The following is a 12,107-nucleotide window of genomic DNA, read 5'->3' on the forward strand; positions in this document are numbered from 1 at the left end:
TTCCCTGATTATTCATTAATGCAAAGACTTTCCACTTTCCACTTTCCACTTTCCACTTGCTTTTTGATTCGACACTTTCCCTCTTAAATGATTTTACTTTAAATAAGCATATTTTTTCTTATTTAAACGGTTAAATCCCTCCTTCCATATGAATATTTAATCCTTACATGTAAAATTAAGAAGAGAAATATAAAAAAATTGTAAAATTAAGAAAATAAAAAATTGCCACAATGGTCAGAGGCACACTAATTTACTCTCCTTAGTCATTAATCATTATCCAAATCCAAAAAATAAATTATAGAAGACGGTTTGTGTTGTTCACGTGTAGCCACAAGTGACCTATAACATAATAGTGACCGAGAATGGCCCAAGTCTCACACCACCAACAACGACAACTCACAAATTCGCTTCCATTCGCATCAAAACCCCCACTCACCAATAACAACTTCAACAATTCTCTGCAAAAATGGCTTCTTCTATGGCTTTCTCTGCCGCCACCTTCTTCACTACTACTCAAGCTAGAACAGCAAATTCAAATTCTTCTTTTTCTTCGCCATCTATTCCCTTTATCAAACCCTCCTCCTTTGGTTCCTCCAAGTCAGCGTTTTTTCAAAATGGGTTTTCTTTGAACTCATCCAATCTTCCTGGGTTTGTAGTAAAGCCTCGATCTTTTTCAGTTAATGCAAGAGCAGCCACTGAGAAAACCATTTATGATTTTACAGTCAAGGTATCAAGTTCTATTTCTTCATACTCTTCATTTGATTATTATAAGGTGCTTTTTTTCTATTTTGTTAATAAGAAAAGGATTTTGGGGGGTTAATCTTATATTTTAGCTATGTACTTGTGGAATTTGAATTTGGTGCGTGAAGTAATATGGATGGCTTAACTTGGAGGGTGCCAGGAATGGTTATTTGTTAGAAGAATTTCTTAAGATGCATTTAGAATTTGTTTGGTAAGTGTTTTTAGAAAGGAAATATAGAAACACTTAGACCGGGATAAGATAAAACAAGATAAGAAAGTTGTATCTTTGACTCTCTCTTCACTGCCCCAATTTTCAATGGATAAAAATTTGGATATTTTCCTCTAGGACAAAAGTATTTTAGCTTTTTCTCCGGTATATGAAAGTTTAGGTATGTTCGGCACCAATCTGTCATTCTATCTTACTAGTGTCAGGCTATTAGCTCACCCTACTAGTGTTCTCTCTCTCTCTCTCTCACAGGATGTTTTTCATGGTCATGGTGCAGGATATTGATAAAAAGGATGTTCCTCTTAGCAAATTTAAGGGCAAGGTTCTCTTGATTGTCAATGTTGCTTCAAGATGGTATGGACTATGGACTGTCATCAAACATATCTAGTTGTTAACCATAGTGAAAAATGCTTTACCTTACTAGGGTGTATAATCAATAAATTAAAGAGATATTAAAGACACTAACTTTCCTTATTAGGGTGTTAGGCATATTGTTAGGCACATTTGTTTGTAGGATATACCCAACTGATACCTTAGTCTACAAGTCTTAATTGTGCTATGGCCTAATTTTTCCTCTTTTGATAGATGCTTCTTCCTTGCCATATCTTACTCAATGTGACCATGAATGCCAAATCCATAGCTGAAATTATAATTTCTGGACAGTTCTGATTAAACTGAATAACATTACTTTGAATGACAGTGGTTTGACATCATCGAACTACTCGGAACTGGCACGCTTATATGAGAAATATAAAAATAAAGGTATGTTATGCATAAAGCCATAGAGGATAGTTATTTGCTTGGTGAGCATGACAAATCAAATGGTCATGTTCCCTGCACTTCAACTTGATGTTTCTACAGTGCAATTGTTTTGTTCTGAAAAAATCTAGTTCCTTTTCAAATCATTCTGCTTTGTCTTTTTGGAATTTTTTATTTATGGTGGGGTGCAGTTTTTGTGGGGGGCTGGGGTTGTAACATTGTAAATAAATTAGAAGAGAAGTGCTGTAGTCCTCTATGTGTGTCTATAATAGACATCCTGCTAATCTCCTCCACGACACTAATTTGTTAATAAGGACTCCATGGAATACTTTAAGAACCATTTGCGGATAGTGGTTAAGACCAAAAAAGAGAAAGAAACACAAGATTTACAAATTATTTATCTTACATTGATGCCAGGTATGACCAAATGAAGTGGAATGTATTACATTCTTTCTTATCTATACCAAGAGCATCTTAAGCTACTTATTAATATAGGTGGCGTGAGAGATTGAAAATTACTTACTTAGTATGGGTAGAAAATGGGTAAATTTGGCCTTGGATGCATCTTTGATCTCTTCATATTTGAAGAACTTTTGTGGTTTCCTTTAGGTTTTTTAAAAAAGAATATAGGAGATTGAAAAGTGACTTAAAAAGTTAAAATCCAACTTTATGCATCATCATAGTCTTATTGTTTCTCTTGCACACAGCTCTAAACTGTACTTAAAAAGTAATATATTTTCTCATCAACACCACTTATGGAGTTTCTTTCCAGGTTTGGAGGTTCTAGCATTCCCCTGCAATCAGTTTGGTATGCAGGAGCCTGGATCTAACCAAGAAATTAAGCAGTTTGCTTGCACTCGATTTAAAGCAGAATTTCCCATTTTCGATAAGGTTTGGTAGTGTTTTTCTCCGTTGAGTAGTATGGTTAAATTTGAATAAGCAACCTAATAAAGTTTTGTAAAACAGGTTGATGTGAATGGACCATTTACGGCTCCAGTTTACCAGTTTCTGAAATCAAATGCTGGAGGCTTTCTAGGTGATCTTATCAAGTGGAACTTCGAGAAGTTCTTGGTTGATAAAAATGGTAAAGTTGTTGAAAGATATCCGCCAACTACCTCACCTTTCCAAATTGAGGTATGTTAAGCACTCCCCTGGTCCTTGAGATTCAGTTCGTAGTTGTTACAATGATGTTGAATTTGTTAAGTAATAAGGTACACAAGAGGTTTAGGGTTCTTGATGTTCATAAAATAATTGGGATATCTAGCACTAAAATTCAGAGTTGAAACTTTAATGCGGAAGACTTCACTACCAGATCCTAAGGTTTGAATTTCATCCGCATGGCATTTCCCGTAACTTAAGTGTTATAATAATCTCCACATACTATCTTCAAACTTAGGATAAAAATACTGGAGGAGATTATCTATTTCATTCTACCCATGAAGTACCGAGTTTTAATTTAGAGATATGATCGATTACTGTTGGGTTTGGTTTTGTCATATCAATGGAGAAATTTGGTTGTAGCTCACTTTTTCTTCTATGTTGGGTTTGTTAAAGATAAACAATTCCTTGGAAATGTGTTATTTTACTAAGAGCGATGGTCTTTTAATGAAGACTGAGAGCCATTCATACAATGTTTCTATTTTGAAAAAGTGTTCAGCAGAAAGTGCTCCTTAATTGATGCTAATGACCAATAGCAGAGACGTTAGAGACCATAGTTAGCTGTGAAGTTCATAGCTTATAGCATCATTAGTGATGCTTACTATGAGCTCATATCCACAAATGATGACATATCCTCTTTTATCAACGCGTAATTTTGTCAGTTCTTAAAAAGGCTTGGTACTTGAAATGAGGAATCTTGAGTTATTGGCTAATCATACATGATGGTTGTTTTGATAGAAACCACACTAAATTAGGCAAGTAATACTAATAGTGTGTATTATTCAAACCTTAAGACAGATATCAGTGTGATATCAAGATAGGAGAGGAAGAGTGTGCAGAACTTTGACCCAGGAATATTGTGAATGAACGGATTCTTGTAAATTGGATTAGATTTCATCAAGGGAAAGGCGAAAATGGCACTTAACCCTTAGAATACAGGCTATGTGCACTTTAGGTCCTACAATTTATAAGTAAAGTTGAACCATTAAACTTTTGAGTGTGAATTTTAGTCAAAATAACTATATTATACCCCGAACATTAGGTCATGTGCAAATCGACCCAGGAAGTTTTTTGAATGTGCAACTCAATATCAATAAAGTTTAGGGATCAATTTTCACTTTTCTCTGTGTTAAAGTTCAAAGAATTAGAATGCTCTCATCCCTTTCATAATTTTGATGTCTACCACTCTTGCTTTTTGTATTTTGGTTGACATGTCGATATGTAAATAATTGTCGCGACAACTTCTGATGAAATACTAGAATGCCAAGTGAGGCATAGACACTGTTACTCACCGGACCCAAAGTTCCACCACCTTGGATATCTTCTCTTGTAGGCATAGCATTTTGAGATTTATTTGCAGTCCAAAGAAACTTTTCTCCATATATTCATGCAAACATGTTTAAGGATGCCACAAACATGTGCTATTATTATACTAAAAGCTCTTAGAAAAAGGCTTACCCTTTTCTTTTTTAACATTCTTCAGAAGGATATCCAGAGGTTACTTGCTGCATGAGTTGGAATCAAGAGACACAGGATGAGTACACCTAGGAGCAAGAGCCGAGCAATACTCTCATGTTACAGACGATGAATAATTTCTATTATTATCAATCAAATTATTGTTTTGTTGACTTTACTAATGTGATTACCAGTATAGAGAAGTCAAGTTACATGTTACTAGCAAATGAAAATAAATAAACTGGTAATAGAAATGGGTATAGATTTGCTTCTTTTATTTTTACTCGAAAGAAATCTTTGGTATGAAAACTTTTACTGATCTTGTTATCCCTTGATTAAGAGGTAAAATATGAGATCAGTATGGGAATAAAAAGTTACAAATTTTTTAAAATCATTTCATGTTATTTTTTTTTAAATTTTAATGCCACAAATGTACCAATCCCTTAAATTAAGTCAATATTTTTTGGACATAAGTAATCATTTTTGTTGTCACAAAAATGCTATCTTTTTAGTGTGGAAAGAGGGCCTAAGCCCAAAGAATGAACAAGGCGAGGCATAGCAGCCCTTGCAAGTTGCAATATCATCAAACAATTAGACAAAAACAATGCAACTGGAAGCATTTAGTTGAAGTGGTAAATCATGGCGTCTTTTAAATTTTAATGTGCTGCACTCATGTTTTAAAATTTGATGAGACGAAGTAGTGAATAAAAACTCTTGGGTGAATTTGTGATATTGTAAATTTGTAATACATAGAATTAAGAATTGTCTAATCCATTTGAAAAGAGAAAAAAGAAAAAAAAAACCACGTGTTGTTTGGTGCTTCATTACTTGATCTTTCAATTAAAATAATGTTGGGAGTTCAAATCAAAAGCATGATAGTGTGATGGTAATGGTATGGCTAGCTATTGTATATTTGTATTGGCTGTGGATACCCCTAAAAAATAAAATAATTAGACAATAAACAAAGAAATTTCACCAGACAAGATCTCCCTTACTGAAAACTCTACAAATTACTATTTTGGCAAACAAATAATATAAATGCAAATACTATATAACCAGATCCGGAGACTTTGACTGAAACACACTGGGAAGTCTCAAAGTCCCAATCAACCTTCAATATAAGCAAGCAAGCAAAGCAATAACATAAACATTGACTCTCAGACTCTCACTCCTAAAACTAAACCATGTCATCAATCACTACTCAAAACAATGACCCTCCTCCTCCCAACACCCATTTCTTCACAACAAAACCCAAACATAACAAAACCGTTATCCTTTCAACCATAACTCAACCATTTCAATGGCTCCAAAACCTCTCAACCCAGCTAAACCCAACCTTCATCCTCGGAATCTTCCTCATCCACGGCCTCCAACAAGGCTTCACCGGCTCCTTCTTCCGCGTCGCCGCCGACTACTACTGGAAAGACATCCAGAAGCTCCAACCCTCACTCGTCCAAATCTTCGCCGGAATCTACTTCATCCCATGGGTACTGTCCTACGAACGATTCGATAAAATTCTAGATTCTACGCCAATAAAATATTCTATAATTATTTTCCGTCATATTCATAACAGGTATTCAAACCCCTATGGGGAATCCTCACCGATGCTTTTCCGATCAGAGGATACCGGCGGCGACCATACTTCATCGGCGCCGGAGTGATCGGTACGGTTTCGGGGACGGTGCTGGCGGCGAAAGGGGAGATGGCGGCGGGAGTGGCGCTGGCTTGCTTCGTAGGGGTTTCAGCGTCAATGGCGATTGCTGAGGTCACGATTGACGCATGTATCGCGAGGAATAGCATTGAAGTGAGATCTCTGGCGCCTGATTTGCAGAGTTTGTGTTCGTTTTGTTCTTCTTTTGGTGCTCTCGTTGGCTTCGTTTCTAGTGGTTTTTTTGTTCATCGTCTTGGACCTCAGGTAAAGTAAAACTTATCGAATTTTATTTATTAGAATATACTAAAAAGTCATTTGAATTTGACAAAATAAATATTTTAAAGAAAAATATGGGAGTCAATGGAATATTTATACAATACGTACAATGGATAGAGATTTAGACAGTATTAGAAATATACTTAGTGTTACTTTTTTTATTAGTGTAGACCTCTGAGAAGAGTAGTATACTTTAGATCCGAAAGCTTAAGAGTAGCTTTTGGAATGAGTGGTTTTATAAAATAAGATGTTTATTATCTTTAATACTTAATAGTTATTCTGAATATTATGGATAATATTTATTTTGTAATTCATATAACTCATTATACACATTGTATAAATAAGTCATTCGCTCCCTAACAGGACTTATATTTTAAATACCATTATTGGCACCTGTTTGACTGTTTCGCAAAAGGAGCCATCGATTTTGACAAATGAACGAAGCTAGATCTAAATATTCTGTATTTGTATGAACATAACCCAACGAATGAATATTTGGTAGGATAATGTTAGTTATAAAGTTAAAAAGGGCACAACTAATAATTACACTTAAAAAGTCCTGATTGATTTTTATGGAGTCTGTTTTTGTTTTTCATATGAGGGCAATTAATTTTTTTAAAATGTAATTTGATTTAATTTTTTATATATATATACACACTATGTAAAACTTTCTACACAGTTATGAATTATCTAACAATTATATTTGTTTTTTATAATTATTTATAATTTACACAATAAATATAAAAAAATAATTATTTTTTTATCGAAATTAAATTAATACTATTATTGGTTGTTGCTTTTTTTTAAAAAATTGTATAATTAGCATTCCCTATAAATGCCATATCGATTATCTTCTACTTGTGTATATATTGTAGGGATCACTGGGTGTTGTGGCGGTTCCTCCAGCTTTAACAATTTTGCTGGGATTCGTGATTTATGAACGCAGAACAGATGCCTTGCATAATGAAAAGAAGCAGGTTTGACCACGTTTTCTCCTTTCGACCTCCCAAAAATTTAGCTTGCTTTGTCCTAAAATTGTTAATTCATGATGGCACAAATACGAGAAGAGGACAAATAGCTTTTTGAATTTTTAATTCGCAAACACATGTAGTGAATAAAATATAAAAATATATTTTATTTTTTAAAATACGAAATATTTAATTTTTTTTGTCTAAAATATATAAAAATAAATAAATTTTTTAAAAAGATTTAGATGCTCATATTTAAAAAAAAAATTTAATTTTTTAATTAATCAATAACTTATTTACTTTTAAGATAAAAGACTAAAAATCTATTTATGGTTTTCTCTAAAATAATTAACGTTGTGGTTGTTATAATTGATAGATCGCAAAAGGTCCAGTTGCGTTACATACCATATTTTTATTTGTTTTATGTCTAAATTTTCTCCATTTAATTTCCTTTACATTTTTCGGAAATTTAATTTAAGGAGCTTAGACCATAATATACCTTTGCTGTGAAGGAGGCCTCTCCTTTTTCGTGTTATATGCTGAGAGATATTATCAAGAGTAGGATGCACATGTTTAGGATGCAGTTGGCTTAGTTTTCGTTTTTTATTTTTAGTTTTAATATTTTTATTTTAAAATAAAAAATAAAAATAGAAAATCAAATTCTGTTATTTTTATTATTTTTTATTCTTCAGTAGAACCTAAAAAATTATGATCTTGACAATTTAACTTTTAAAAAATATATATACATAAGTAATTCGTAAAAGATGAATAATATTTTAACTAATATCTCTAAAAAATAAAAATAATTTAATTCCCCTTTCATGGATTCATTTGGCACATTTTAAAATTTTTTATTATAGTATATATTAGTAATGAGTACATTACAAATTTTTATAGTATTCATGATAACATCTTTTAAAATTTTATAAAAATGTTCAATTTAAAATTGTTATGATGAGTACTATAAAAATTTGTAATGTATTCATTACTAATCTGTACATAATAAAATTTTTTAAACTTTATAAAATGTATTTTTTTCCAGATCGCGTTATCAAACTAATTGAATTCGATTTAGTATTGACTTTATATAGATATAATTGTTAGTGTATCAAAATACAGTAAATTGAATTTTATAGATTTGATTTATGCAATTCGTGCATTTTGCACATAAATCGAATTTAATCGCTTCAAATTGTTTATATGCATGCTAAATTGAATTTGATAGGGGCGATTTATCTCGAAGCAAATTTACATCAATGCTAAATCGAATCATATCAATTCGATTTTACCTTTATGGCTAGTAATTCGAATTTAATCAATTCGATTTATTACTTGTATGCCTAAATTGAGTTGCATCAATTCGATTTATATAGAAATATGCTCCATGACATCTCCAAATTACTAGAATGCCGACAAAATAATCTTTACTTTTGTTAACGATAAAATATTCTCTTAATATTTAAAAATCTACAAAAATACCCGATTATAAAAAAAAGATTTTTCTTTATTAATGAAATAGACTGATATAACAAATGAAAATGTCAATGTGACATCTATTACATACTAAATCCCGTTAGTAGTGTATGTTTAATTTGCTAGCCAGATGATCTTACTAGTAACTTAAATAAGACATTTTTGCAGGCAGTGGAGGGAGTAGGAACAAAAGTTAGAATTATGTACAAAACAATGAGACACCCTCAAGTATGGAAGCCTTCTCTCTACATTTTTCTCTCCTTGGCTCTTAGTGTAACCACTCACGAGGGACATTTTTACTGGTATACTGATCCAAAAGCCGGCCCTGCATTCTCTAAGGTTACCATTATATCAAATGTTATTCCGATTTGCACTTTATTTACCATTAAATAGAATATAAAATTTATTTAATTTAAACTCACATTCCATTTAACATTGTATCTCATTATATATGTGCACATATTACCACTGTTTTCCTTTTCTTATTTTTTGGGAGTAACTATTATTTCTAATTATAAAAAATTTAAGCTTCAATAATTATAATAATCACTAATCATGAAAGATGTAGATTAACTTGATAGCTCAGAAAAAACAATTTTCGCAAGATATAAAATTATTTTCTTACGAGATTGTTTTCTATGCAGGAGTTTGTTGGAGTGATATATGCAGTAGGTGCATTTGCTTCAATACTTGGTGTCATGATCTACCACAAGTCTCTAAAAGACTACCCATTTAGAACCTTAATATTCTATGCACAACTTCTATATGCGATGTCTGGGGTAATAGACCTATTCTTCATCCTCCGTTGGAACCTAAAAGTTGGAATCCCTGATTACATCTTTGTGATCATAGAAGAATCATGCACAAGAATCACAGGAAAAATTAAGTGGATGCCCATGTTGGTTCTAAGCACACAATTGTGCCCTTTGGGAATTGAAGGCACATTTTTTGCATTGTTAATGTGCATTGATAGCATTGGTGGGTTAATTTCCAAATGGGGTGGAGGGTTGCTTCTTCATGCGGTTAATGTCTCTAGGACTGATTTCACTAACCTATGGGTCGCTGTGTTTGTAAGAGACTTGCTTAGATTTGGGACACTGGCTTTTGTTTTCCTTGTACCTAAGAAAGGTCAATCTGAGGGGTTGCTCCCTTCTGAACTTTCCGGAGAGAATGTGAGTAGTGATGGCAATGTGGATGAAGAAACCTTAGAACTTGTCCCCCCCAATGTAAAAAATGAAGTATAGATAGATAGTGACATTTTTATATTTGTTACAATGATTATGCAAATATATATTTTTTTCACCCACTTTATAAGAGGAGACAATATCAATTTAATTATGGCAGTTTGAGGTACACCTATCATAATTCTTATGTAATATATAAGTAAAATTCACTTAACTTAATTAATATTTCTGATGTAATTATTGTTCTTTGTTTTATATTACATTATTTTACCACAATAATTTGCTCTAGTTGTACTTTCTATACTCATCTAGTCATATATTTTTAGATTTAATGCATTATTCCTACAATTAAAATATTAAAATATTAAAATATTTTTTATTTTTATATTTAGAAATTAACTTTTACTACCCTAGTTAAAAATTTCACAACCCAATTATGTATGTGTGTAGTATATAAAATGTTTTAATAGGCATGAAAACTTTTTAGAAAAAAATAACATAATAAATTTTATAAGACTGTGTAATTAAATTCATATATGATGATTATCAGTGGCTAAGAGAAGGGGGTTGAATCTTAACTTTTTTTCTTCTAAAAATACTTTTTGATTTTTCAAAGAAAATTATGAGATATTTTTATTTTTGTCTCGTGATGAGTTAAGAGACACTTTAATTTTATCTCCTAAGTAACAGAGCCAAAATTGAAATAGAGAAGAAGAAGTAACACACAGATATATCCTGATTCAGCTGTCTAGTGCAATGTAGCCTACATTTAGTCTCCATCACAACAGTGACGGAATTTTACTATCTTTCAACAAGATTATATTCACCAATTCTTCCCTAGGATCTATCCAATCCTATTTGGGACAAATCCAGATTCTAACCCAACCTGAACTTGACTAGGACTCAAACCTAGCTTTCAACAGTCAAGTGCTAACCCAACTTACAAGGAAATTCCTACAGGATCATGAAACAAAACAGAAAGATGTATAAAGGACCTTTGAGATATCTTATGACTTTTTCTCACAGTTTAACTCACTGCATTTTTACCTCTCATTGGTTTTTTCTTACAAACCTCACATTGTTTGCCTTTTTCAATGATACTCAAATAGACTAAATTGAGAAAAAGAAAATACTAAATGAACATTATGAAGGAAAAGAACTCAATAAGTTTGGGTAGCTATGAGAAATGAGCTATGTGCTTTTCACTTATTCTCCTTGTCTTCAACCGTTGGCCGTTCACCCTTAATATAGAAGAGTGAAGCTTTCAAGGTTGAATCACATTCAACCCTAACGCTGTCTTCTTCTCCATCATCAGAGACTAGCAACGGTTTCATCAGAGAAGAGAGAAGTCTGATTCTTTGCATGCAACTCAACTATTATCTCTCATCTTTTTTCTTCAAACTTGACCCTAGATTCTTCCTTTGGCTCCAAGTTTTAATTTTGAGCGTTGATGCATTTCTGACCGTGATAGACCTCACATTTTTCATGGTTGCTTCTTCAGTGTTTGAGACCTTGTTGATTTCTTTCTTCGTTTCTTGGGCTAGCGCAAAAGAGTGAAGAATTTTCTTGATATGCTTTTGGCCGAGAGAGACTAGCTACTTTGTAGTCATTCCTTCTTGTTTTGATTTGAAAATAATCCTTTTGCCTTTTTCCATAATTTCTGAAATTTTCATTTTCTTCTTTCTTTTTCTTTGAATCACGTGACCGAGACGAAAGAGAGAGAAAAGGGAAGCTTTGGCTTTGGGTAAAAGTTTCAAGAAAATTAATTGGAGTTTAAGATACTTGAAGTGATGCTTAGGTTATTTCACCTAATAGGCTATGATCTTTTCATTGGACCCTTTTTGTTTTCTTTCTTCGGCCACTAGTTTTTGCGTCATTTTAGTATAAGGCTAAATTAATCAAGATGGACTTGCTGAATTGGGCCAACATGAAAATTAGTTTGCTTTCCTGCACACTAAACTAAATACATTATCAACGCAAGTTAGCACAGATGGATGAGGGTCTGTGTTCCTTAACCATCTCTCCCGAGTTCGATACTCACTGGAGGATGGGAATAGAGCTTTGCTTGCTTGGAAGAGTCGCCCACTTTGCCTGGTGCAAAAAAAAAAAAAAACTAAATACATTAAACAAACAAGGAAAAACTACCGAAAGTATCCATGAAGTTTACGAATGCTGACATAAGTACCTATAAACTAAGAAAATTAACGATGTACCCA

At 32.6% G+C, this 12,107-nt stretch overlaps 2 protein-coding genes across 3 annotated transcripts; both read left to right on the forward strand.

Moving 5' to 3' along the window:
* Positions 1–368: 368 nt before the first annotated feature.
* On the forward strand, positions 369–4,633 carry LOC107495609 (phospholipid hydroperoxide glutathione peroxidase, chloroplastic). The gene is made up of 6 exons (XM_016116775.3): positions 369–727; positions 1,245–1,321; positions 1,668–1,729; positions 2,499–2,617; positions 2,693–2,860; positions 4,368–4,633. The coding sequence occupies exons 1-6, from the start codon at positions 467–469 to the stop codon at positions 4,395–4,397; spliced, it is 717 nt and encodes a 238-aa protein (XP_015972261.1). The 5' UTR covers positions 369–466; the 3' UTR covers positions 4,398–4,633.
* A 753-nt stretch (positions 4,634–5,386) lies between these two features.
* LOC107495649 (probable folate-biopterin transporter 6) lies at positions 5,387–10,045 on the forward strand. Of its 2 annotated transcripts, none has more exons than XM_016116824.3 (5): positions 5,387–5,826; positions 5,913–6,254; positions 7,142–7,243; positions 8,864–9,046; positions 9,352–10,045. In XM_016116824.3, the coding sequence occupies exons 1-5, from the start codon at positions 5,524–5,526 to the stop codon at positions 9,949–9,951; spliced, it is 1,530 nt and encodes a 509-aa protein (XP_015972310.1). In that variant the 5' UTR covers positions 5,387–5,523; the 3' UTR covers positions 9,952–10,045. The 2 variants fall into 2 exon arrangements, with proteins under 2 accessions (XP_015972310.1, XP_015972311.1); XM_016116825.3 differs by having other exon boundaries at positions 5,390–5,826; positions 8,876–9,046.
* Positions 10,046–12,107: the final 2,062 nt, after the last annotated feature.

The sequence above is a fragment of the Arachis duranensis genome, chromosome 6 (genome assembly GCF_000817695.3).
Source record: "Arachis duranensis cultivar V14167 chromosome 6, aradu.V14167.gnm2.J7QH, whole genome shotgun sequence".
In the NCBI taxonomy this organism is placed as follows: Eukaryota; Viridiplantae; Streptophyta; class Magnoliopsida; order Fabales; family Fabaceae; genus Arachis; species Arachis duranensis.

What these genes read in the sequence shown, in the direction of transcription:
- LOC107495649 (XM_016116824.3), top strand. Translation starts at nt 5,524, where the DNA reads ATGTCATCAATCACTACTCAAAACAATGACCCTCCTCCTCCCAACACC. An exon ending in TGCATAATGAAAAGAAGCAG is followed by an intron (nt 7,244 to 8,863) that starts GTTTGACCACGT and finishes AACTTAAATAAG; the next exon opens with ACATTTTTGCAGGCAGTGGA. An exon ending in CCGGCCCTGCATTCTCTAAG is followed by an intron (nt 9,047 to 9,351) that starts GTTACCATTATA and finishes TTTTCTATGCAG; the next exon opens with GAGTTTGTTGGAGTGATATA.
- LOC107495609 (XM_016116775.3), top strand. Translation starts at nt 467, where the DNA reads ATGGCTTCTTCTATGGCTTTCTCTGCCGCCACCTTCTTCACTACTACT. An exon ending in TGAGAAATATAAAAATAAAG is followed by an intron (nt 1,730 to 2,498) that starts GTATGTTATGCA and finishes GTTTCTTTCCAG; the next exon opens with GTTTGGAGGTTCTAGCATTC. An exon ending in CCTCACCTTTCCAAATTGAG is followed by an intron (nt 2,861 to 4,367) that starts GTATGTTAAGCA and finishes AACATTCTTCAG; the next exon opens with AAGGATATCCAGAGGTTACT.